The 24,468-nt window shown below is 43.6% G+C and overlaps 1 protein-coding gene across 5 annotated transcripts in view; it reads right to left on the bottom strand.

Annotated features, from left to right (window-relative positions):
* B3GNTL1 (UDP-GlcNAc:betaGal beta-1,3-N-acetylglucosaminyltransferase like 1) overlaps positions 1-24,468 on the bottom strand; it is a 115,007-nt gene that overhangs the window by 81,988 nt on the left and 8,551 nt on the right. For all 5 annotated transcript variants that reach the window (XM_061144429.1, XM_061144428.1, XM_061144424.1 and 2 more), the window contains exon 4: positions 14,238-14,302. In XM_061144429.1, the coding sequence (XP_061000412.1) occupies positions 14,238-14,302 (65 nt within the window). The remainder of the gene's footprint in view (positions 1-14,237; positions 14,303-24,468) is intronic.

Here is a 24,468-nt window from a genome sequence, read left to right as displayed (position 1 = left end):
ACAACCCAAATGTTCATCAACTAGTAAACAGATAAAGTGTATATTCATACAAAGGACTGCTACGGAACAATAAAGAGAAATGTAGTACTGACACAAGCTATAACATGACGAACCCTGAAAACGTCACGCTAAGTGAAAGAAGCCATTCACAGAGACCACGTTATGTAGATTCCATTTATATGAAATGTCCCGAACAGGCAAATCCAGAGAGACAGAAAGGAGGCTGGTGGCTGCCCACAGATGGGAGCTGGGGGATGAGGGGTGATTACTAATAAGTACGGGGTTTAATTTTGTGGTGATGGAAAAAGTCTAAAATTAGGTTGTGGTGACAGTTGCACAACATTGTGAATATACCGAAAACCGTTGGATTGTACACTTTAAATGGGTGGGTTTTATGTGAACTGCATCTCAAGAGAACTGATAAAAATGTTTTTTTTTAAATCAAATATCAAGGAATTAATTTAACAAAGGACTGTAAGCCCTCTGTATGAAAACTACTCATGGCTATTGAGATAAATTAAAGAAGATCTAAATAAATCAACAAACATATAGTCATTGTTAGGAAGACTAAATATTGTAAAGAAGCTGTTCTCACCTAATTGATCTATTGATCCAATATAATCCAATCAAAATCCTCAAAGCGGATTTTGTGAAAATGAACAAAATTACTGTAACATTTACCTAAAAATGAAAAAAGATTTTTTAAAAATAGCACCAACTACTACATAGATGAAGAAGAGAACATATAGCATGAAATCAGACATTCTATAAAGCTACCCTGTGGTATCAGGGTAGACAAAAGGACAGATTGACAACCCAACTAGAGAGAACACAGAGGCCAGAAACAGGCCACACTCACATTCACGCTGGACTAAAGTCAGCTCACAGAGCTGCAAGGAAGGATACAAATCAGCCAGGATGCCTGTTCATTAGAGGGAGTGCAAACTGACCAGCCAACACGGGAACCTGGCAGCATCCACCGAAACCGAACATAGGCACCTGAGGACATTCCAGTTCCGTTCCTACATGTGCATTCGTATGTGTGACAAGAGATAAGCACAAGGATTTCTTGGCAGCATGACTCAAACACCCCAATGTCCAAACAGCAGAATGGATAAACTGGGTATATTCGTATTGTGGAATATTACATAGCAATGAAAAGGAGTGACTGCCATTCCACAAAATAATGTGAACTAGTCTCCAAAACGTAATGTTGTGTGAGATAAGGCAGGCACAGAACACATGATGAATCACATAAAGGTCAAAATGACTAACTTAGGGTGTTAGTATCCCAGCTGTCTTGTGGAGAAGAGGAGGGGAATTACTGACAAGGAACAGGAGGGCATGTGTGACACTGGCCATGTTCCATTCCCGGGCTGAGCCATTGGCTGCACTGGAGTGTTCACTTCCTCAAAACTCAACAGACTGTGCACTTATGATCTGTGCTGTGTTTATATGTTAAACAGAAATAAGCAAAATCAATTTCAAGTGGGGTTTACATCAAAATAGAAAAGGTTTAAAAAAAAAAAAAAAGCATCTGGAACATCAAAGAATAACTTCAGGGCCTTCAAGTAAGAGAATATAACACATGAAGAAGACAAAAAACATTGACCAGAAAGGAAAAGATTACTAAATTAGAACTCCTTAAAGAATTCTATTCATCAATAGACAGCTTTCAGAGAGTGAAAAGACAAGCCACAGAGTGGGAGAAGCCAGACATGGAAGATTATACATGATTCCATTTATAAAATCTTCCAAAACAGGCAGGGCAATATTTAGCTTTGGGGAGGATGAAGAAGGTAACTGTGAAAGGGCAACACAGGTGCTTCTGAGGTGGTTATTTTCTATGCTAGTTCAGAAATATTTGCCTTATGATAATTTACTGAGCTTTACATTTGTGTTTTATGCTCCTCTCTATGTGTTTTTTTTTTCCATGATGTAAATGATGAAACAAATTAAAATCTGAACATGACAAGGACTGTCACCAGAACCATTTGTATTCGACATTGCATGGGGGCGTCCCAGCCAGGACACTGGACCAAGAACGAAGGAGAAAAGCATGTGGACCAGAGAGAAAGAGGCAGAGTCTCTACTCACAGATACCATGGTCACTAAACAGTGAGTTCTTAATCGAAAAAGCAAAAGGCAAAACAAGACCAACTAAAACAAATAAGGTAATTTATTAATAGTATATTTATAGCAATAAAACTGGGAGATGAACCATTTCTGTTAGCACCAAAACTCATAAAATACTTGGGAAGTATTTTGTTAAATTTATGTAAGACCTGTATATCGAAAACTATAAAATATTTCTGAGAGTAACTTAAGAAGGCCCAAATAAACTGACAGATATACCAGGTTTATAGATTAGAAGATTCAATATTAAGATTCCCAAACAGAACTATAAATTCAATGCAATTTCAATAAAAAAATCCAAGCAGACTTGACAAGCTGATTCTAAAATTTTGCAGAAATCCCGAAAAAGCTAAAGAGATTTGAAACAATTTTGAAAAGGAAGAGCAAAGTTGGAGGATTTACAATACCTGATTTTTTTTTTCAATTAAATGATGCTGTAGCTTTATCACTTTACCTGCTACAGGGTTAAAAGAGATGCATGTACCCCAATGTTCATTGCAGCACTTTTTACAATGGTTAGGACATGGAAGCAACCTAGACTCCTCTGTCCATGGGATTCTCCAGCATGATCACTAAGCACCCAAATAAATGTTCAACATATTTAGACATCAGGGAAATGCAAGCTAAAACAATGAGATAGAAACACATGTATACTACAAGGACTCAAATTTAAAATACAGACAGTTCCAAGTGTTGGAAGAACATGAAACTACTGGAAGTCTCACAAGTTGCTGGTGGGAGTATAAAATGATTTCAGTCTCTTTGCAAGATAGTTTTGAAATTTCTCACAAAGTTAAATGTACATGTATTGTATCATTCAGCAATCTATCTCTAGATATTTACCCATGAGAAATGAGCACATATGTCCATGATAAGACCTGTATACAAATTTTCATAGCATCTTTACTCATAATAGCCAAATATAGGAAGCAACCTAAATGTCCATCAATGGATGATTATATATATATATAAACAATTTGTGGTTTATCCATGCATTAGGATACACTAGTCAGCAATAAAAAGACTGAATTATTGGTATAAGTAACAATATTGATAAATCTCAAAAACTTACGCTGAGCCAACAAAGGCCAACCACAAGAGTACATATTGTATGATTCCATTTACATGAAGTTCTAGAATGGGGGTAAAAATCTAATGTACTAAAAGAACAAATAATATAATTAGATCACTAACCTAAAGAAATCACATTTGTGGTTGCTTCAAGGCATGGGAGAATGACTGCAAAGAGGCATGAGGGAACTTTTTATGGCAATGGAAACATTCTAAAGTTGACTAAGTTGGTTTTTATATGTGTGTATACATTTGCCAAACTTATGGAATGTACACTTAAATGAGTGTACTTTGTTATATGTAAGTATTATTCCAGTACTACTGATTCTTAAGGTAAGTGAGTGAAAGTCACTCAGCCATGTCCAACTCTTTGCAATCCTATTGACTATACAGTCCATGGAATTCTCTAGGCCAGAATATTGGAGTGGGTAGTCTTTCCTTTCTCCAGGGGATCTTCCCAACCCAGCGATCCGAACCCAGGTCCCCTGCATTGCAGGCCGATTCTTTACCAGCTGAGCCACAAAGGAAGCCCTTTTAAAGTATAATGTCTCTAACAAAGTACACTCAGCGTTGGGCTTCCGGTTCAAGATGGTGGAGTAGAAGGACATGCACTCATCTCCTGTGACAGCACCAAAATTGCAACTGTCTAATGAACAACCACCAACAGGAGGCTGCTGGAACCCACCAAAAAGTACACTCAGTGTTAAGAAAAAAATTAATCTGAGTTCATTCCATGACACTTTTTGAAAATATTATAATTCTGGGTTTATTGCATAAGCTCCACAGCAGTAATACCAGAAATGCTCAGTATTATATATTACACAATATCATCATCCTCTGAACATACTATTTTCACCATTCTAAGTTCCCTTCTAGTCTCTATCTATATGCATATATAATTTTTCAACAGCTATAATTATAGCATAAGAAAAACACAAAAATAACTTAGAATCAAACATGCAATTTTACTATATACAAAAAAATTCAAGTTGTGCATTTCTCTCTGCTGACAGCACTCCCAACAGAACCCAAAACCTACGTGCTGCCAATGCCCCTGCCCCTGCTTTTTGCTCTGTCCTGCGTGGGTGGAGGAAGGAATTCCCTTTGGGAGAGAAGACAAGAATCCCCTCCCACCAACAGGAGATTGGCAGGAAGGCGGGCAGAGGGAGTCTGGAGGGGGAGGACACGCCTGGCACTGTCCGTGGTCCTGGTCCGCCCAGAGCACACGCATGCAGAGCAGATGGTGCCCTCTCTGGGGTGGAATCCACACCATCTTTCCTTACAACTCTGCCACCTCTCTGCAAGTCCACCCTGGTGGTAGGCTCTGCAGGGCAGGAGCTTGGAATTTAGTGCCCACCAGGCCCAGGACGCTACTGCAGGAGGCAGAGGCTTCTGCTTTCACAGTGCCCACAGTTTGGTAAGATAGAGAGGGACAGTGAAACTGGCAGTAAGGGCCAGACACGGCAGTGGACAAGATGACCACTCAGACCTCGGGAGCCCAGTGGATGGAGTGCCTGGGACAACACGGTCCAGCACCAACCTACTTGGGAATAAAAACATGGATGCCACCGGGGCTGGATACAGAAGAACCACTGTGGAGCTCCTTAAAGCCAAGTCTGCTGAGGAGACCTGGAGTCTGAGCCCCTGCAGCAATGGGCCCCAAATCTGCATTTCTAGCAGGCTCTCTCCCTGGCCGGCAGGTTTTGGAACCAGCGCTGGGGAGGAGCAGCCCAATAAATACCCGGAGGTCACTTCCCTTCCCCAAGCCTTAAAATGAAAACACTCTGCACACATAAAAAATATCTCAAAAGTTCACTAGTGTCTAAAGCATCTTCTCTTTTAAAACATCAAGTCCGGTGGCACTTGGCAAGAACTACAGCTTTCCAGGCACAACAGGTTATGGTGCTGACAAAACAAGAATATGTAGGGCGCCAAGTGACTGACGTTGAGGAAGTGTGAGTAGCAAGGGTGCCAAGATTTCTCAGGTCTTTCTTCAACTCTTCTCTGTCTTCCCTCTGTTCGAGAAAAACCCTTCTGAACAGGAGTGTTAAGAATGACTATCTCGTCTTTCAAAGAACAGGAGTAGAAGAGTCTATACACATGGATCTTTACCAATTTGCAGCTGCCATCAAATAAGGGGTCACCCCTTCCTCTCCCCCTCAATAACCAAGAGCCTAATCTACTTCCCAGGGGTGCTGCTTGAGCTTTCTGGGAAACAGCCATCACTAAAGCACATGGCCCTGCTCCTGAGCTAACTGATACCCTTCAGGTCTTGGGTCCACACAAGTCCATAATTTTTCTCTAAGGAAAGAAGAGACAAGGGGGAGCAGAAAGGAAAGTGAGTGGTGTGTTTAGATGTTTATAATTGAGCTGAACTTCAGTGGTTTTCAAATCAAAGTATAACTTTAAAACATGGCAGAAGTATCTTTGATGTGAAAACCACTGAAGTTCAGCTCAATAATAAACATATTCATATGAAAACACACAACCTCCTCTGCACCAGCAGCTATAAAACAGGGGAGAGGACTCAGGGACAGCGAGATGGCAAGAGACGGGAGCTGGAGGGTCCCCAGCGCCTCATGCTCTGGCTCTTCCCGGCCTGGTTGCCCCTCTCCTGGGGCTTCCAAGCAATGTGTCTCCTGCTTGGGGTTGAGGGGCAGCAACGCTTACCCATGGAGCTGAAATTCAGCAGCTTCCAACTGTTCCAGACCTGAACACACAACATTTCTCAACTGCTTTCTAAAGTTGTAGCAGATTCTCTTTAGCTGATAACAATATTCTTTTCTGAATGATCCCATACTAAAATTGTCAAGTCAAACAGAAAAATCAGGTGGTCACAGGGAACTATATTAAATAGTCTATGATAAACCATAATGGAAAAGAATATGAAAAGTAGTATATATATACATATACAGTTACTTTACTGTATAGTAGAAATTAATACAACATTGTAAATCAACTACACTTCAGTAAATTTTTTAAAGAAGTAAGGTGGCATGTGTTGTAGAGACAGGAGAAACAAAGTTCCTCACTTGGTTGGCAACATCTGCATTTAATAAGTTACTGGCAAGTGTGCCATTCCAAATATAGTGAAAATAACATTATTCAGTAGCCTTGTGGGAACCACCATGCCCTGTGGTCAAAAGCTTTGCTCTCAAGAAACCTCAAAGTAAAGTGCGTGGTCTCGTGTTCCACTCCCAGGAGGTACGTGGCAGGAGGCACTCACTCCTCTCCCTTCTATGTCCACATTCCTCCCCCTCCCCACAAGCGCAGTGAAGAGTTGGAGGGGAAATAGAAGTACAAACCACTAATATCTACACCAGCCAATATTTCCACTTACCAGTAGTTTGGAAAAAATGTTTAATGGCAAAAGAGGCTGAAATCACTTTTCCAGTCACCTGTAAATCGGTTAGTTAGAAGACCTCCCTTCCCCCGATCCTGTTAACCCAATTCCTTCTCTGATCCTGTAAATTAAAAAAGCCAGACTGAGGTGGGCATGACACAGGGAGGACTCAGCTGGACAGGGCCCCCCTGTCCCACATCTCCTTTTAGACCCAAAGGTGACGAGGTGGGGGCAGGGTGGCACAGAGCCAAGAACATGAGGGTCCAGAACAGTCTCTCGTGGAACACAATGGCCAGCCCAGAGAGCAACGAAAGGCCACAACTGCACAGGAACTCTCGGGGAGAATAGCCAGCAGCCCCAGGACCGACCACAAGCTCCAGGAGCCTGCAGAGCCGCAGATGCCCTGGGGAGGGCCGTCGTGCCCATGCACACCAGGAATGTCTGCAGAGCTGCTCGAGGACTAGGGAAAAGCGATGCCAAAGGATTAAGCTTCTCTTCACCCCTGAGGCTGGGAGAGAGCTGGGTTTTGAACTGGCCAGAAACACAGGACACCTGGAAACACGTCTCTCCCAGACCCAGCAGAAACGACCTACCTGTGGATAGAAGGGCTCAATCCAAGGAGTGGAGGCCCCACACCTCCTGGCTCGCCTGCTGCCATGGTCCCTGGACCATGTGGTCTGGCCTCCTAGGGAGCAGAGAGCCATAACAACCATCAATGAACCTGAGAAGACCCAGGGCACAAAACAAAGCGGCAGCCCTCCAGAGTTGCTGGAGAAAAAAACAAAAAAGAGGAGCTCTCAAAGGCGCCCGCGGACGTGGAGGAATGGAAAGTATACATCTGACTTCTAACAGCAAAGGCGAAGACAGAACGGGTGGTCACAGCTCACAACTGAGTAAATGAACTGGAGGGTCAAACTATAAAATGCAAAGTTACAGAGAAACAGAAATCAAGAGGGAAGTGAGCAAATGATAAGACCCAGCATTCAAACACCGGAAGCCAAAGAAAGAAACAAGGCACAAGGAAGGAATTAACAGCCAACACAGAAAATTTCATTTCATTTGAAAAAAACCTTGAGTCTGCATTTTAAAAGAGCTCACCATATTCCAGAAATGATTCCTGACACACAGGGAAAAATTCCCAAATTCCAAGAAGATGGAAAAAAATCTTAAAAATCTTCGGTAACAACCATATTTTAAAAACCAACAAGTTTCAACTGAAACAGAAGCATGAGACAAAATCCAACACCTTCCACAGGATAAAAATTCTGAGCACGTTAGGAATGGAAGACAATGCACAACGTGAAAGGTTGGTGCTTCCTCCCAGGTCAGGAGAGGGTAAGGATGTCTGCTCCACATGCACAGAAGTTCCAGCCAGAGCAATAAGGCAAGAAGGCAAAGAAAAGGGCATCGAGATCAGAGGGGAAGAAATAAAACTGCCCCGTTTGCAGAGGATGTGACTGTCCATCTAGAAAATCCTCAGGAATCTACTCTAAAAACCTAGAGCCAGCGAGTTCTGCAAAATCAACAGATAAAATAATCACATTTCTAGATGCTAACAATGAATACAGAAATTAGAGATGCTATGTTCATGAACAGGTGCTCCAAAGGAAATGAAATATTTTTGTGCAAATTTAACAAAATATGTACATGATCTGTATTGTGAAAAACCACAAAATGTTGATGAAAGAAATCAAAGGTGATGTAAGCAAATGCAAAACACATGTTTAGGAAAGGACACAGACACCCCCTTCTAAGTAGGAATTTATTTCCTGACGGCAGTGCCCAGGTCACAGAGCGGGTTCTGTCTGAAGGCTGTAGACAGGGCCCTCGAGCCCACACGGGAGGTGCCAGGCCTGCTGCCCGGGTTCCCTCTGGGGCGAGTCCCTGTGTCCCCGAGCTTTGTGCTTTGCCTCTCAGGTTTGGCGGGACTGTCCCTGAGGACTTCACCTTCCCACGAGGGGATGGGCATCAACCTCCTGCTCACCCGAAACACCCTCTGAGACCACTGGGATCTTTGTGTGACTCACTTTCTCTCCAAGATGAATATCCCTGGACACATCGGGGACTGGGAGTGACACCGAGGTTGCCCCGGGTGGCCCTTCCAACCCACTCAAAAGGCACTGCCGGCCCCCAGGCAGCAGCCTATAGGACAGCTACTAAGAGCACGCTCTCTGAAGGACTGCACTACAGCGACGGGCGCTGAAAGTCCATCTGTAAACAGACTCAGAAGATCGCTCTCCATGGAAATGACAGCCAACAGGATGGCTGGGTTCCAAGATAAGTGTACAGAAGTAACTAATTCAATCTAACATAACCATTTACATTGAACACATAAACCCAAACCCCACTCATTCATTTCACAACCATCTATTAGTATCTACTATTTGCCAAGTTCCAGGTGCTTCAGAAACATCAGGGAAAAAACAAGCCCTACTCCCTCCGGTGTGGAGCTGGTATTCTACGAGGGAAGGCAAACAAAGACGATAATAAAGGACACAGCACTGAAGGTGATAAACGTCGCGTGCAGAAGTGAAGTGCAGGGGCAGGGACATCCCAGACGCAGGCAGGTCCCACCACCATACAGCGGGTGAGAGTGTCACTGAGAAGCCAGAGGGGACGGCAGGCCAGGCAAGTACCTGAGAGACAGAGGAATGGCAGGGCCTGGGGTCGGGGGGTGTGGGCGCGGGAGGCACAGCAGCTGCTGTCAGGGGGGGCTGGGGAGGCAGCGACTTCAGGACCTGAAGTCGCCTGAGCTTTGGCCTTCGCTGTCTCCATCTGTCCGCTGCTGTATGCCCTGCACCCGCTAAGGCACCTGGCACATCCAGGTAGCGATCTGCTGAATGAATGAGCTCTGGTCCAGGAGCAGCATGGGAGCTGACCTCCAGCTATGCTACTGCTCCTAACGAAATACGTTCTGAATCCAGACACAGTCACCAGACTGCATCCCAGGAAGCTAACAAGTCAAAATACAACCTCAATGCCCCAGCAAAGGGGCCTCATGAACCCAATCCTTATGCAGAAACGGTCCATTTTGACACAGGCTGTGGGCGTGCTGCGCTGGCATCACTCCCGCACGGAGACAGAACACACTGGGCAGGCTCAAGCCGGGTGTTCGCTGGAGACCACAACCACCTTCTCCCGGCAAGCACATGCTCAGGGCGCCGAGGCCCACTTCCCACACCCCCGGCCCAAGGAAGGCCAGGCCAAAGGAAAGGTCTCTGCAGGAGGCCCTGTGGGCCATCCCACATAGGAGACGCCTTCTTCATCAAGTGACCAGAGGGCTTCCTCAGGGTTGGGGCACAATTCACAGGTACCCAAGGAGACAGCGAGAAGAAGGCAGTGCCCCTTCTGAGATTTCTGGACAGACACTTGGCCCAACACCATCACTCAGTTTAAAGGGCATTCTACAAAAGTGCCTGGGAATCTATGAATACATCAAGATGAAGAAAGTCAGGGAGGGCCTGCAGAATGTTCCAGATGAGGAGATGAGAGACTCACAGGTAAAGGCAACATGCATTCTGGGGCCTTAGGTGACTGTGAAGGAGGCGGGCACTAGGACCAGCCACCTGTTGGCAAGACGTCCTTGCTCTGGGTCAGAGGAGATGTCCTTATTTGCAGGAAATAGACACGGAAGGGCTCAGGCATGATGGGGAATGGGTCAGCAATGCTGCCCTTGAAAACAGAGCTTTCTGTACTATCCCTACAACCTTCCTCGCAGTTGGAAAGGGAAGTGGGCAAAAAGATGCAAACACATGTCATGAAAAAAGGAAACCCACATGGCCAGTCAACGTGGGGTGATGCCGACCATGGCTCGAGATCAGGGCGCACGCATCAAAGCAGAGTGAGGCTCCACTCTGCTCCCGCCTGCTGGGCGAGAGCTGAGAGCTGAGGGCACCCGGTGCTGGGGAGGCTTGGGGCCCACAGTGACCTGCCAGGAGGGACACGTCTCCAGCCACATGGCAGCACACAGCTCCTCTCCTGTAGATAAACTGCTCGTCCCCTGAGGCCTGGGCACTCACTTCTGGGTGTGAACCCCAGAGGAACTCTCGTATGTGTACAACAGGGGGTGTGTGCAAGAACGTCCCCAGCAGCTATGCACAAGGGCAAGAGCGTGGAAATGGCCTGGGTGCCCGTCAGTGGGAGCACGGGTGAATACGCGCAGTGTGTTTGCCCAGTGGAATGTTGTACAGCAGACGAATGAATGAGCTGCAGACAATAGAGAAACAGAACGGAACAGAAAGTCTGGAAATAAACCTACACTGACACGGCCAATTGATTCTCAACAAAGCACCAGGGCAATACAACCGCGAAAAGAAAGTCTCTTCAACACTGGTGCAGCTTAATATCCATATGAAAAAATTAACCCCTGCTTCCTACCACAGGAGACACAGAAATGAACACAAAGTGGATAATGGGTCTAAACATAAAAATAAGAAAACAAGAGAATAACTTCTTTGCAGCAAGCAGAGATGTCTCAGAAAAAAAGAATTAACTATAAAAAGAGAAAAATCAGTGATTTTAACTTCATCAAGATTTAAAACTTCGGCTTATCAAAAAGACACCATTAAAATATGAAAAGGCAAGTCACATGGGGAGAAAATACTCAGGAAGCAGGTATCTGACAAAGGACTTGTATCCAGAACACATACCAAACATTGACAACAAATAAGACAATCCAGTTTTTTTTTAAAATGGGCAAAGATTTCAACATCTCACAAAAGAGGATTTATGAATGGCCCGTAAACTGATGAGAAGGTGCTCAACATCACTAGCCATTAGGGAATGTAAATGAAAACAAATGAGATGCACTTCGACTCTGCTAGAGGGGTTGAAGCCAAGGCTGACTCATCAGTGCTGGGAGAATGTGGAGCAGACAGGAAGGGCCACACTGCAGACAGATGTGCCACTTTACCTGTGGTTCCTCAACCCCACGCCTTTTATCTTCCCAAGAGAAACAGAACACACACCCACAGGAACACTTACATCGGGATGTTTATGGCCCTTTTATTAAAATAACCCAAACTAGTAACTGCTTGAATGTTGACCAGTAGTAGCATGACCAGCATGGTACCTTCATACCACTGATTAAAACAGAGAACAGCCCGCCAGCATTCACAGTCACAGGTGACCACAATGTGGTGTGGATGCTAAACGCAGGTGCTCACACCTCGTGGCCTCTGTATGGGAGCAGCTCTGGTTGATGGAATCATTGTCTGCTCCAATTCGGCTGTGAGTGACAGGGGTGTGTACAGGTGTCAGAACCCTCACATTGCTCATTTTGTACACCATTTTCACATTTTGATGCAAAATGAAAATCTTGCATTTCACTGTATAAGAATTCTCCCTCAATTAAAAAAAAACAAAACAAAACAGAATGAACTATAATGATGTGCAACAATATGGATGGACCTTAACAATATAAGCTTTAAAAGTTCCAAAATATTTTATACAGCCTGGTACCCTTTTTATAAAGTTAAATACAACTACAACTTTTTAATTGGTTCTTTTTCAGATTTGCTTAGACACCAAAGTTCAGCAGGGGGTGGCGACAGGGCGTTGTGTGGTGGTCACCAGGAATGGAAGGCAGTGTAAATAAGGTTGGAGCAGGAGTTAGCACTAGTCTTGGACAGCAAGATTACGGGTGCTGAGTGTTAGCAAAAGAAACATGGGCACAGAAACAAATAAGGAGATGGATGTACGGACCAGCAACCAGGATGTGTCCTGAACCCAGGGTCAGGGTTCATCCAGTTCTGTGCCCCTGAGACCCGGGGACCTACGTTCACAAAGAGGGAAAGGAATTACCATGGAAACTGGAAAATGAACTAGGATTTCTGCTCAGAACCTATGGGATACCACACAGCTGTCACGAGAAGAAAACGACTGCCTTAAATTGCACTTCAGAGAAGGGGAAGGGCTGCAAGTATGGAGCCCAGGGTCCAATTTCAGGTGTTCGAGGTAGAGCACCAGGATGAATCCAGATGCAAAACCACAAAGGTCAAAAATCAGAGAAACAAAACAGACAGAGAGAGGAAAAGGAGCCCCAAGGGCAGAGGTCAGACAAAAGGAGTGCAGCCCCACCCTGCGCCCCCAGGCCTGGAGGGGCCCAAGGGAAGGCTACCTACAGATAAATGTTCTCAGAGTGTCACTAAAAAGAAAATCTACACATGAGTATACACAACAGATACAATTATGGGTTCTTTTTTCACTCACAATCATCATTTGTCATGTTATTAAAAATTCTTTATGAACATTACAGTAATTTTCTCATACAGATTGACCACAATTCACTTTACCATTATTCTACTGTCCAGTATTAACTTGTTTCCATTAACTAATTTTCCATGACAATTAATAACACTAAAGCTTCTTTGTACATATTATCTTTTTCAGAATTTCAAGGATACCTAGAGTGAAATTCAGGGTCCAGAGCATAAGCCTTTTTAAAGTTCTTAGTACAAAATGCAAAATTATGCTGTCAACGTTACCAGTTCACACAGCATTTCCAAACACTGAGTGTCTATATGTTTAGAGAACTTGGTTAATTTGATTTTTAAAAGTAGTACCATATGACCCAGCAATTCCACTGCTGGGCATACACACTGAGGAAACCAGAACTGAAAGAGACACATGTACCCCAATGTTCATCGCAGCACTGTTTATAATAGCCAGGACATGGAAGCTACCTAGATGTCCATCAGCAGATGAATGGATAGGAAAGCTGTGGTACATATACACCATGGGATATTACTCAGCCATTAAAAAGAATACATTTGAATCAGTTCTAATAGGGTGGATGAAACTGGAGCCTATTATACAGAGTGAAGTAAGTCAGAAAGAAAAACACCAATACAGTATACTAACGCATATATATGGAAGTTAGAAAGATGGTAACGATAACCCTGTATGTGAGACAGCAAGAGAGACACAGATGTATTGAACAGTCTTTTGGACTCTGTGGGAGAGGGAGAGGGTGGGATGATATGGGAGAATGGTATTGAAACATGTAAGTTATCATATGTGAAACGAATCGCCAGTCCAGGTTCGATGCATGATACAGGATGCTTGGGGCTAGCGCACTGGGATGACCCAGAGGGATGGGATGAGGAGGGAGGTGGGCGGGGGGTTCAAGATGGGGAACATATGTACACCCATGGTGGATTCAAGTCAATGTATGGCAAAACCAATACAATGTTGTAAAGTAAAATAAACAAATTAATTAGCTAAAAAAAAAAAGTAGTACCAAACTAATTCATGTTTGATCACAAATGATGTAACATTTTTAAAACCATTGCTTGCATATCTACCTTTGAAAGTCTCCACTCCTGTCCTTTTCTGTTTATCTACTACTCATTATTCTTTATGTTTTCTCACCAACTTGCATGAATTAGTTCTATTAAAGGCGATTAATCTTTTAAGTATTGGGTTGGTCAACAACCTTCTTAGTTTATCTTCACTTTGTCTATATGTTTCTCTGTTGTGCAATTTTCTGTTTTTATGTAACCCCATTTATCAAAAATCAATCCACTCGATAGGCGCTACAGCAATTACACAGAAACAACTTAGCAACCTGAGAGACTGATTGTAACATATTAGAACAATGATTTTAAAGAACTACACTAAAATGTAATATCTCTTAATTACTGAACCAACATACAGTCAGACATTTAAATAAAACAAAGTTACTTACCGCATCCAAGAAGCAAAGGTAAGACCCTGAGCTCTGTGCTATTGCTTGATTTTTAGAATATCCGACTGTTTAAAAGAGAAAAGGAAAAGCTCTATTAGAATTCAGTTTTAGTGGATTCTCTTGCATAAAACTTATTGCAATACACACGGTAGGAAAGCTAGGAACACTCCACACTGCCAAGTAAAAAATCAGACCAGTTTAAATAAAACTGATGCAGTAAATATAATGATAACAGACAACAGTCCACCCAGTACCAGTGTTAAGACAGAATGTGCTCACAGAAGGAAAATAAAGCCGGCAAACATCTATCCAGCACAGCACTAAGGTAACCCTGGGGAGTATTTTTAAAACACAAAATTACAATGTCTCTGAATAGAACTGACAGAAGCACTTCCTCTAGAAGTCTCTGCTGATAAAAGTCACTATACAGTTACCTGACAGATGGGGCCACAAACACGTGAGAGATCAGCTGGTAGAAGAAGCTCATTGAACTGGATGCTTCACGGGCACAGATTTCACTGAGCACGTGTTCCAGGGATGAGTTACAGGCCCTGTCAGTGTCCACTCTTCCTACACGTCCTGGGAGCCCCCCAGCTCCCCCAGGAGGTGCAGACCCAACTTCACCAAGACATGACTGGCACAAGAACCCCCCACGGAATGGAAAATAGACCACATGTATGAAAATCCTGGCCGCACACAGAGTTGGCGCCCCTTGCATTGCTGAGCACTGGGACGGCACATGGAGCACAAAGGCTGCAGATTCACCTGCGCCTGGGAATCAGGGAAGCGGTGCCCCGGGGATGGGGGTGCTGCCAGGGCCGGTGAGGTCAGGTCTGCCTCAGGGTGCTGGCTGCAGGGTGTTCAGTTTGTGGAAAAATAATTGAGCTGTACTTTGATGATAGGTGTACTTTCCTACATGGATATTACATTCTAATAAATGGCTTAAAATCCTCATCTTCAAAGAGATTACAACTGAGTTGGAAAGAGAGGTAACCGAAAACCTATGTGAGGTGCCAAACAAATGGTGGGAGGCACTAGGGAGGCTTATGGAGAGGAGATGAGACCATGGCAGAGGGGGCCAGAGAGACAACATGAGTTTAAATTGAGAGAATGAGGTTCCCAGTGATGGACTGGGCAGTGAGCAGCACGTGGACCACAGACAGCACTCGCAGGGAGGGCGGCTAGGAAAGGCTTCAGAACAGAGCAAAGCACAGAAATCAACACACAGCACGCCGGGTCTGCATGCCGAGGGCAGGGCAGGTTAGAGGAGGCACTGGGTCCCAAAGAAGGAGCCAAGGGGCCTTTGAGGGGCACAATTCCCACCTCCCTAGAAAAGAGGCTCCGGTACCCTAATCGCATTACAGAGACGCTTAGATTTGGGGCCACCCAAGAAAGTCACACAAAGCACAGCAGATGTGTGCAGAATTAAAACAATAAATAAATCCCTCTGACTCAAAGCTGAGACGACCTGAAGACTGTGGTCCATCCCAGGGGACACCAGCAAAGGTCTGCCCCAGGCCTCACCCCAGGTGTTCCCCAATTTTCTGCAGTAAGGGGAGCAGGAGGAGAAAGCAGGTCCCTCCTGTTACTCAGCCGCGGTCTGGAGCAAATTGCACTGCGACCACAAGGATGGACCGCGGCCCTCGCGCAGAGCTTCAAAGGGTATGACCCAGAGGAGTGTCTTTGGCTGTTATCACGTGAGGTAGCACCTTAATTTCCAGCATTAATCCTAGGGCTTGGCCAACCCAAACCAATTAGTGGGACTGTCACAGATTTCAAAGAACCTGTTCAAAGAACAGGTATAACAAGCAAGCAAAGGAAAAGCACAGAAGGGGAGGCAGGGGCCGGCCTCCTGACCCCTGGGGATGGATTAGTAGCTAGAGCTGAATCTCCATCATCACCGCAAAGCAAGGTAGGCCCAGAGAAAGAGCTCATGGAATCAAAACGGAATAAACGGGAAGAGACTTTTCATAATCACTTTGAAATCAGCAAGACAGTGGTTTTATTGGTGTTGGGTTTTAGAAGGGGAAAAACTGACCCCAAGAATTTGGGTAATGAAGGAAAACGCAGCTACCAAGGAAGCTGAAAGTTTCTCACGATGAGTCTTGTGTTTGGCAAAGATAAGGAATTTGCTTTAATATTATTGCCTTGAAAAGTCAAATGTTTGTGCCAGGGCCTGATGTTTGGGGAGGCCTGTCCCTTTGTGAGGGGAGTCGGTTGTCATGGTCACAGCAGGAAAAACTCCCGCCTCGGTGAGATATTAACATTCCTTACTCTTGGAGAGAAGAGGGTGGGATTGTGTTTTACTTCAATTTTAGCAAGTGACCACATTATTAAGAAATGTTTTGCTCTATTATGATATGAAATAATAGTAAATGAATCTTAACCCAATTTAAATACCCAACACTTCTAAAAATAGATACTTTGGATTTACAGTATCCAATAGTGGATGTAACATTGCCTAGTTAAGAAAATATTATTATAGGAAAATGCGTCCTTTCTGACATAATCAAATTAACTTCATTTTGCTAATGTGTAACACAGGATTCCCATGAATTCACCTTATCCAACCTCAAAGAGACAGCAGAATCATTTCTTCACAATACTACAATTTACTCTTTTGTTATTGATAGAATACATACAAAGGTGATGTGGCTCAAGTTATGTCTACTCTATAAAAAGCATTTTATGAAAGACAAAACTTGCTTTAAAAAAAACAAAACAACTTGCTTTTAAAGTGAAGATTATACAACCAATCACAGCAGTCATCAAAATGCCTTTCATTTACTCTCATTCAGCTAGGGAAGATGTGAAACATTTTAATTAAAAAAAATCTTCAAAGGTTTTTCATAGTTGCTGTTCAGTTGCTCAGTCGTGTCTGACTCTGCCATCCCATGGACTGCAGCATGCCAGGCTTCCTTGTCCTTCACCATCTCCCAGAGCTTGCTCAAACTCATGTCCGTTGAATCAGTGATGCCATCCAACCATCTTGTCCTCTGTCATCCCCTTCTCCTCCTGCCTTCTATCCGTCCCAGCATCAGGGTCTTTTCCAGTGAGTCAGCTCTTCACATCAGGTGGCCAAAGTACTGGAGCTTCAGCTTCAGCATCAGTCCTTCCAATGAATATGCAGGACTGATTTCCTTTAGGATTGATTGGCTGGATCTCCTTGCAGTCCAGGAGACTCTCAGGATTCTTCTCCAACATCACAGTTCAAAAGTATCAATTCTTCAGCATGTTTCAGAAGGAAGTTGAAATAGACATTCCACAACAACTGGTTTATAACTAATTTCTAACAGACTAAAGATAATGAAAATAAGAAATATTTAGGGGGATATATTAAAAATGTGCACCAGATGATGAAGAAGAGGAGGAGGAAGAAGACAATAACAGAACAGCTGCTAGACTTCTCGAGGGCCCACTGCATGCGGCCTCTTCTGGAACCCTGCTCCCATCAGCTTGTCCTACGCCCTCCCAATACCCACGTGAGCACTACTGATACTTGTTCACAAAGAAGGAAATCAAGGCTGGGTTGGGTACAGTGGACCCAACCCTGGAGCCCTCACCCAACAACAGGCACCTCTGCATGAGGTCACTGTGCGACAGCAAAGAACACAGTCTTTCCATAGGAACCTTCTAAAAGCAGAAAAAAAGAGCTTTCTTCTTTTAAAGGACCAAGATTTTAAAATTATTTCTGATTTTTAATTTTTCTCTAAAATATTTTCTACAGTTTTCTGCTTTCCTAGGTAGAGGGCATTGGCTGCTATTTGTGAGGAACACAAGGCTGGGCAGGGGAGCACATTTTGGGAGAGAAGTTTGTTTCATTAGCAAAAGCCCAACTATTTCTTTTTTTTTTTTTTTTTGCCCAACTGTTTCTTAACTCACCTTCACTAACATTCACCCTTTACTTGTCCCCCTCCCCCAAGAAACAAAAATAAAAATACTGGCTGGAAGCTTTACAAAAGGCTTTACAAAAAGCAAAGGGCACTCATCCTGGTTGCCCTCGGTGGGAGGATAAGCCCCTTCACAGAACAGTGCACCATATTCCTTAAGAGCTAGTGTTCAGAGATGTTTAAACCCGTTAGAGGGCGGGCCCCAGAGAGCTCAACTTGGGGGTGGGAGATGAACTCCAGGTAAATCAGCAAGTGCCCCAGGGATAGCAGCACAGTCCTCCCAGGACTCAGGCGAGAACCATGTGAACTTGCAAGGGGCACAAGCAAGAATCATCAAGTGAAAGCTACCGAGTCCCCTAACCACCCAGTGCAGGAAGAAAGGACCAGAGAGAATGCACGAAGATGAGAAGGGGGCTTACAGGACGAGAGGTGCAGGGAAAGTAGGATTGTCTCTCCCACTCACACCTTTCCCCTGAGAGCTACCCTGAATGCTCCAGTCTTATCCCACAACCCTACTGACCCCCTCACCGGGAAAAGATCTGAGCAGCGGCGACCCTGTGTGTTGGCAAGTCACCTGCTGGGTCCAAACAGGGTCTCAAAGCGAACACCCCCTTGGATCTCATCTGAGGGGTATTCCAGGAGGACCCCAAACCTTCAGCTGTGTCAGGAGCTAACAAGACTCCCTCAGGACCAAGCCCACCATAGAGTGGAGGTGAAGCTGCACATTCCTGAGGGTTTTAAAGGAGTGGATGTACCTCAGTATCTCTTGGGAAGATTCTTTTACAATCCCCCTGCTGTGTTTATACCCCAGACAAATTATACAAGAAAATCTTAGGATAGGACTTGGGCATCAGGTTTCCTAAAGCCCCCTAGATTATTCTAACATGGAGCCAAAATTGAAGACTACTTTTTAAAGAAAGACATGACTCCTAAAACTTATAGGAACCTGTCCACTAGCCAATCTTCTCATCTGTCCTGCCTCCACCTTCAGTTCTAGCAGTCTGTGCAGGCATATAAACTTATTCTCAAGTTTTACATGAAAATTGTAAAGTCAAACTACTGGAAGCACAATAGATTACAATTAAAGCTAAGAATGCAAAGCTAATCACTCTATATAGAAATGAGGGTAAATGAAGAAACTACCACATCTTGACCTAGCTGCATGACATTTCAAAACTCAAAACATAAAGAGAAAAATTTTAGACACTTTCAGAAAAGATATCTTTAAAATAATAAGAATCAGACTGACACAAGATTTCTTACTAGAATCAGCAGACACCAGAAAATAATGAGGCAATTACTCCAAAATTCTAAGGAAAAATATTTTGCACCTAGAATTCTATACACAGCTAAACTGTCAAATAAACATAGTACAAAATAAAGACATTTTCAAACATGTAAATACCCTGAATATTTTATCATCCACATACCAGATATGGAAAAACTACTTGAAGAAGTATTCCAGAGAAATGAAAAAGAAACACATTAAAAAGAAAATTAAATAAAATAAAAAGCAAAGGGGAAAAAAAAAAAAAACAAACAATGGCACATGCATATAAAGTAGAAGGGAATAAAGCAGAAGATTTTTAAAGGCTCCATAGATCTTGACACCTGGGAATCCCCTCAGTGTGTAGCATGGGGTTAGCAGCAGATTCATTTCGGTTCCTCTTCCAACTCTAATCCACTAGGTGGTCTGCAGTGAAGAACAGTTACTTATTTAAAAAACCACTAGTGTTGTTTTTACAAGGTTTAAACCATTGGAATCAACTTATTAATCAAGTATATAAAACAACAAGAGCTATAGAGCAGAATGTGAAGATTATAAATGCTGACAATATAAATATATTATAACAAACTAAAACTCTGAGGGAGGAAAAAAGAGAAAGGGAAGTGTGAAGTCCCTTCAGCGGGTTAAATGTTTCCTCTTTCATAGCAAGTATCAACTGATTCTGTGAGTTAAATAAATCTAGTAGGAACTAAAAAACACTGGTTGCTCCTAGGGTGTGGGGCTTTTACATTTCATTGCAGACTTTCCTATATGCCTAAATTTTTTTTAAAAAACCACATTTTCTTTATTTAAAAAAAAATCTGCAATTAGTCAAAGCAGAAATTTATTCATGAAAGTAAGTAAATGGTCTTCCTGCCATCTAAATGCAGGCTGGAAGCTAGTTTGCTGGGGAGTTTGAAACAAAAGGGGGCTGAATTGTTCTAAGCAGTCACTGCTCTTACGAAGCTACATTATCAAGCCCTAGGCTGAGCCAGCAGACATGTAACTCACACAAGAAAACTACAAACCAATGTTCTCTATGTGCACAGATGTAAAAATCCTTAAGAAAGCTGATCAATTTCATTGCATAAAAACACTATACTGTCACTGTTGATTAATTTTGGCACTGTAAGAGTGATTCATTATTAAGAAAAATACTAATATAATTTACTACAATAAAAATGTTAGGAGGAAAAAAAAACAATCACCTTAACAGATATTTAAAAGACATTTAATTAAATTCTATACTCACACCTCATTTTCTGAAGGCTTACTAAATTAGAGATATCAAGGTACCTGATAAAAGTATCTATCAGAAAGCAATTGTAAATATCATGCTTGTAACACAGAAACACTACAAACATTTCCACTAAGCCAGCACAATAAAAGGATTAGTTAACGTGATCCCACATTGTTCTTCTAGACTTCCTACCCCAATACTACTTATGAAAATAGAGAATAAATTAGAAATAAAGAAACAAAATTAAAATATTTATTCAGGATTAGACTAACTAGAAAATCCAAGATAATATGATAAACTGTTGGCATTGGATATGACAGGGAACCACAGAAACTGGGAGTCTTCCCTCTCTACCCAAGTCGACACTAGAGGCAAAAGATCATAAGGCTCTGAACATCCAATTGAAACACCGTAGGAACCTCAAGAGGAGACAGAAAGAGGTCATACCCTGGTATGGAAGGAAACCCAACACCACAGTCCAGGGGCTTGCTTGGCAAGAACTTCTGGAGTATGTTCTTTCCTCCACCTACTGCTGTGTGGTGCGCTGACTGCCCCCCTCCCCGTCCCTCCATCACTGTGAAGCACAAAAGCCGCAGGAGGCAGCACAGGATGGGAGAAGCTGCTCCCACAAATACACAAGACCAGCCACCTAAGGCCTCCTCCTTCTCTTCTCCCCGTCCACTCTGAAAAGGAACAGAGGAAGATGGAAGGACGAACGGAAGGGAAGCAAAAGGGAGGAAGGCAAAAGCATACAGGCAGCTTACCCAAGAGACAAGCTCACCTGAATGGGGAAGGGCTGTGGAGGCAGAAGCAGGGACTAAAGGAAGGATAATAAAGCTTGTGATGAAATTTCTTCATCACAGGATTCACCAGCCAACACTCAAATGCACCAGATAAAGACATACAAGAGGTGTAAGAATTCACTGCCAACAGACCATCACTGCAAGAAATGTTTTAAAAAGTCCTTCAGGCAGAAGGAAAAGCAGATGGGCATCTGGCTCTATTCAAAGAAATGAAGAGCACTGAAAACCATAATTATATGAGTAAATGAGTAATTTTCTTTCTTATTTCAATCTCTTAAAAAGATGATTGACTGTTTAAGTTAATACCAACATTTGTGGGGTCTACAGCACATGTAAAAGTAGAATGCATGACAACAGCCTCAAAAAAGGTAGGAAGGGAGAAATGGACATGCACTGTCCAGTTCTCACACTATACATGAAGTTCTACACACATTTGAGGGATTGAACTTGATAAGTTGTACATACTATAAACTCAAATCAACCATTAAAACAGCAAAAGAGGGAACTATAACTAATAAGCCAACAAAGAAGATGAAGTAGAACCAGAAGGAATTTTGATTGGAGCTGGTATGATAGCATGCAGAGCTCCACAGCCGCTTGCCAGCAAAACTGGTGAAACTTATTTTTAAAAACCCAACCATTTACAGTCTCTGGAAATGACCCTAAGGGCACCAAGCAAATGAAAAAAAAATTTTTATTCAAGAAAATCTACTAAAACTCAGTAATAGTAATATCAAAAACCTCAGATATGCAGATGACACTACCCTTATGGCAGAAAGGGAAGAGGAACTAGAGAGCCTGTTGATACAGGTAAAAGAGGAGAGCGAAAAAGCTGGCTTAAAATTCAACATTCAAAGTACTAAGATCATGGCATCCAGTCCCACCACTTCACGGCAAATAGACGGGGAAACAGTGACAGCCTTTATTTTCTTGGGCTCCAAAATCTCTGTGGACGGTGACTTCAACCATGAAATTAAAAGACGCTTGCTCCTTGGAAGAAAAGCTATGACAAACCTAGACAGCATATTAAAAAGCAGAGACATCACTTTGCCAACAAAAGTCCATCTAGTCAAAGCTATGGTTTTTCCAGTAGTCATGCATGAATGTGAGAGTTGGACCATAAAGAAGGCTGAGCGCCAAAGACTTGATGCTTTTGAACTGTGGCACTAGAGAAGACTCTTGAGAGTCTCTTGAACTGCAAGGAGATCAAAACAGTCAATCCTAAAGGAAATCAACCCTGAATATTCACTGGAAGGACTGATGCTGAAGCTGAAGTTCCAATACTTTGGCTACATGATGCAAAGAGCCGACTTACTGGAAAGGACCCTGAATCCTGGGAAAGATTGAAGGCAGGAAAAGAGGACGTTAGGGGATGAGATGATTGGATGGCATCACTGACGACAATGGACATGGGTCTGAACAAACTCCAGGAGATGTGAAAGACAGAGAAGTCTGGCTGCAGTCCACGCTACAGTCCATGGGGTCGCAAAGAGTTGGACACAACTGAGTGACTGAACAACAAGATATTTGAGCTAAGATCTGCTCCTTCCCTTCCCCTAAGGAGGAAACCCACCCTAGACAGGTATAGCCAAAAATACAAGCTTCCCTCTTCTGCTTGGCCTCTCAAAAGCTGTTTTCCTGGAAGAGACAGGGCATCGACATTTCTCATCCTGACTCCAGGTACCTGTTGCTGAGGTTGAGGCCCAGGCAAGTGCAGTTTAAAAGTGGGGCTCCCTTTTCCCACCAGCCCCCATGCTGCATTGGATGCTCTGTCTCCCTTGGGTGCAGTATCACCAAGAAAACTGAGGACCCAAATGCCCTTGCCCTGGCTTGTGGGGTAGGCGGTTCATATGAAGAGAGATAAGGGGTTGCTGCCCTTCCCCTACTTCACTTGCAATAGGGTGTGAAGTTTAAGTCGTGGGGTACACTCAAATCAGAAGTAAAGGCCGCCGGAAGAGGCAATTGATAGATTCATCGACCGTACAGGTTAAGCTGTGGGACGACCAGTTTGTCAAACATAAACGGGTAAGAGACAGCTGGGAGGAGCCCTCCCGGGGTCAGAACAAACTAAACACTGACCTCAAGAACTATTCCTTTGAAGGAGCTTGAATTCACTTGAATTATTTTTACGCCCCTAGGTATAGCTGAAAACAGCAAAGCAGTCAGCAGTAAGCGGAGCTTGACAGCTGGATGCGGTCAGGGAAAGAGAGGCCAGCCCACACCACTGCCCCCTCAGGATGACTGTGGGCTCACCCGGCACTGCGCTCCTGAGACAGAGCACGAGAGGTTTCACGCTGCAGGCACAGGGGAGCGGACTTTACTGAAGCAATCCGAGCAGTCACTTTATAAGCAAACAAGTCAGTAAGAGTAACAACCCTTAGACAGAGGGGAAACCAGTACCTGGGACATGTTATCTAATGTGTCCAGTGTCTAACAAAATTAGGAGACATGTGAAGAAACAAGAACACACGACCCAGACACCAAATAAGAAGAAGGCACAGTAACTTCCAGCGAGAGCATCAGGTGTTTGATCTAACAAAGACCTCAAAGTAACCACTATAAATATGTTCAAAGACCTAATGTGCTGCACTTAGCTGTTTCAGTCGTGTCCGACTCTCTGTGACCCTGTGGACTGCAGGCCACCAGGCTCCTCTGTCCATGAGGATTCTCCAGGCAAGAATATTGGCGTGGCTTGCCATGCCCTCCTCCAGGGGATCTACCCAACCCAGGGATCGAACCCAGGTCTCCCGCATCGCAGGTGGACTCTTTACTGTCTGAGCCACCACGGAAGCCCAAGGATACTGGAATGGGAAGTCTATCCCTTTTCCAAGAGATCTTCTCAACCCAGAAATCAAACCAAGGTCTCCTGCACTGCAGGTGGATTCTTTACCAGCTGAGCTGCCAGGGAAGCCCCAAAATAAAAACACAGCATACCAAAACGTATAGGAGGCTGCAAAATCAGTGCTCAGAGGAAAATTTAAAGCTATAAATGTCTACATAAAAGAGATCTCAAATCAACAACCTAATTTTA

The sequence above is a fragment of the Dama dama genome, chromosome 5 (genome assembly GCF_033118175.1).
Source record: "Dama dama isolate Ldn47 chromosome 5, ASM3311817v1, whole genome shotgun sequence".
In the NCBI taxonomy this organism is placed as follows: domain Eukaryota; kingdom Metazoa; phylum Chordata; class Mammalia; order Artiodactyla; family Cervidae; genus Dama; species Dama dama.
The sequence above is the reverse complement of the archived record's forward strand: the minus strand, read 5'-3'. Positions and strand labels throughout refer to the sequence as shown.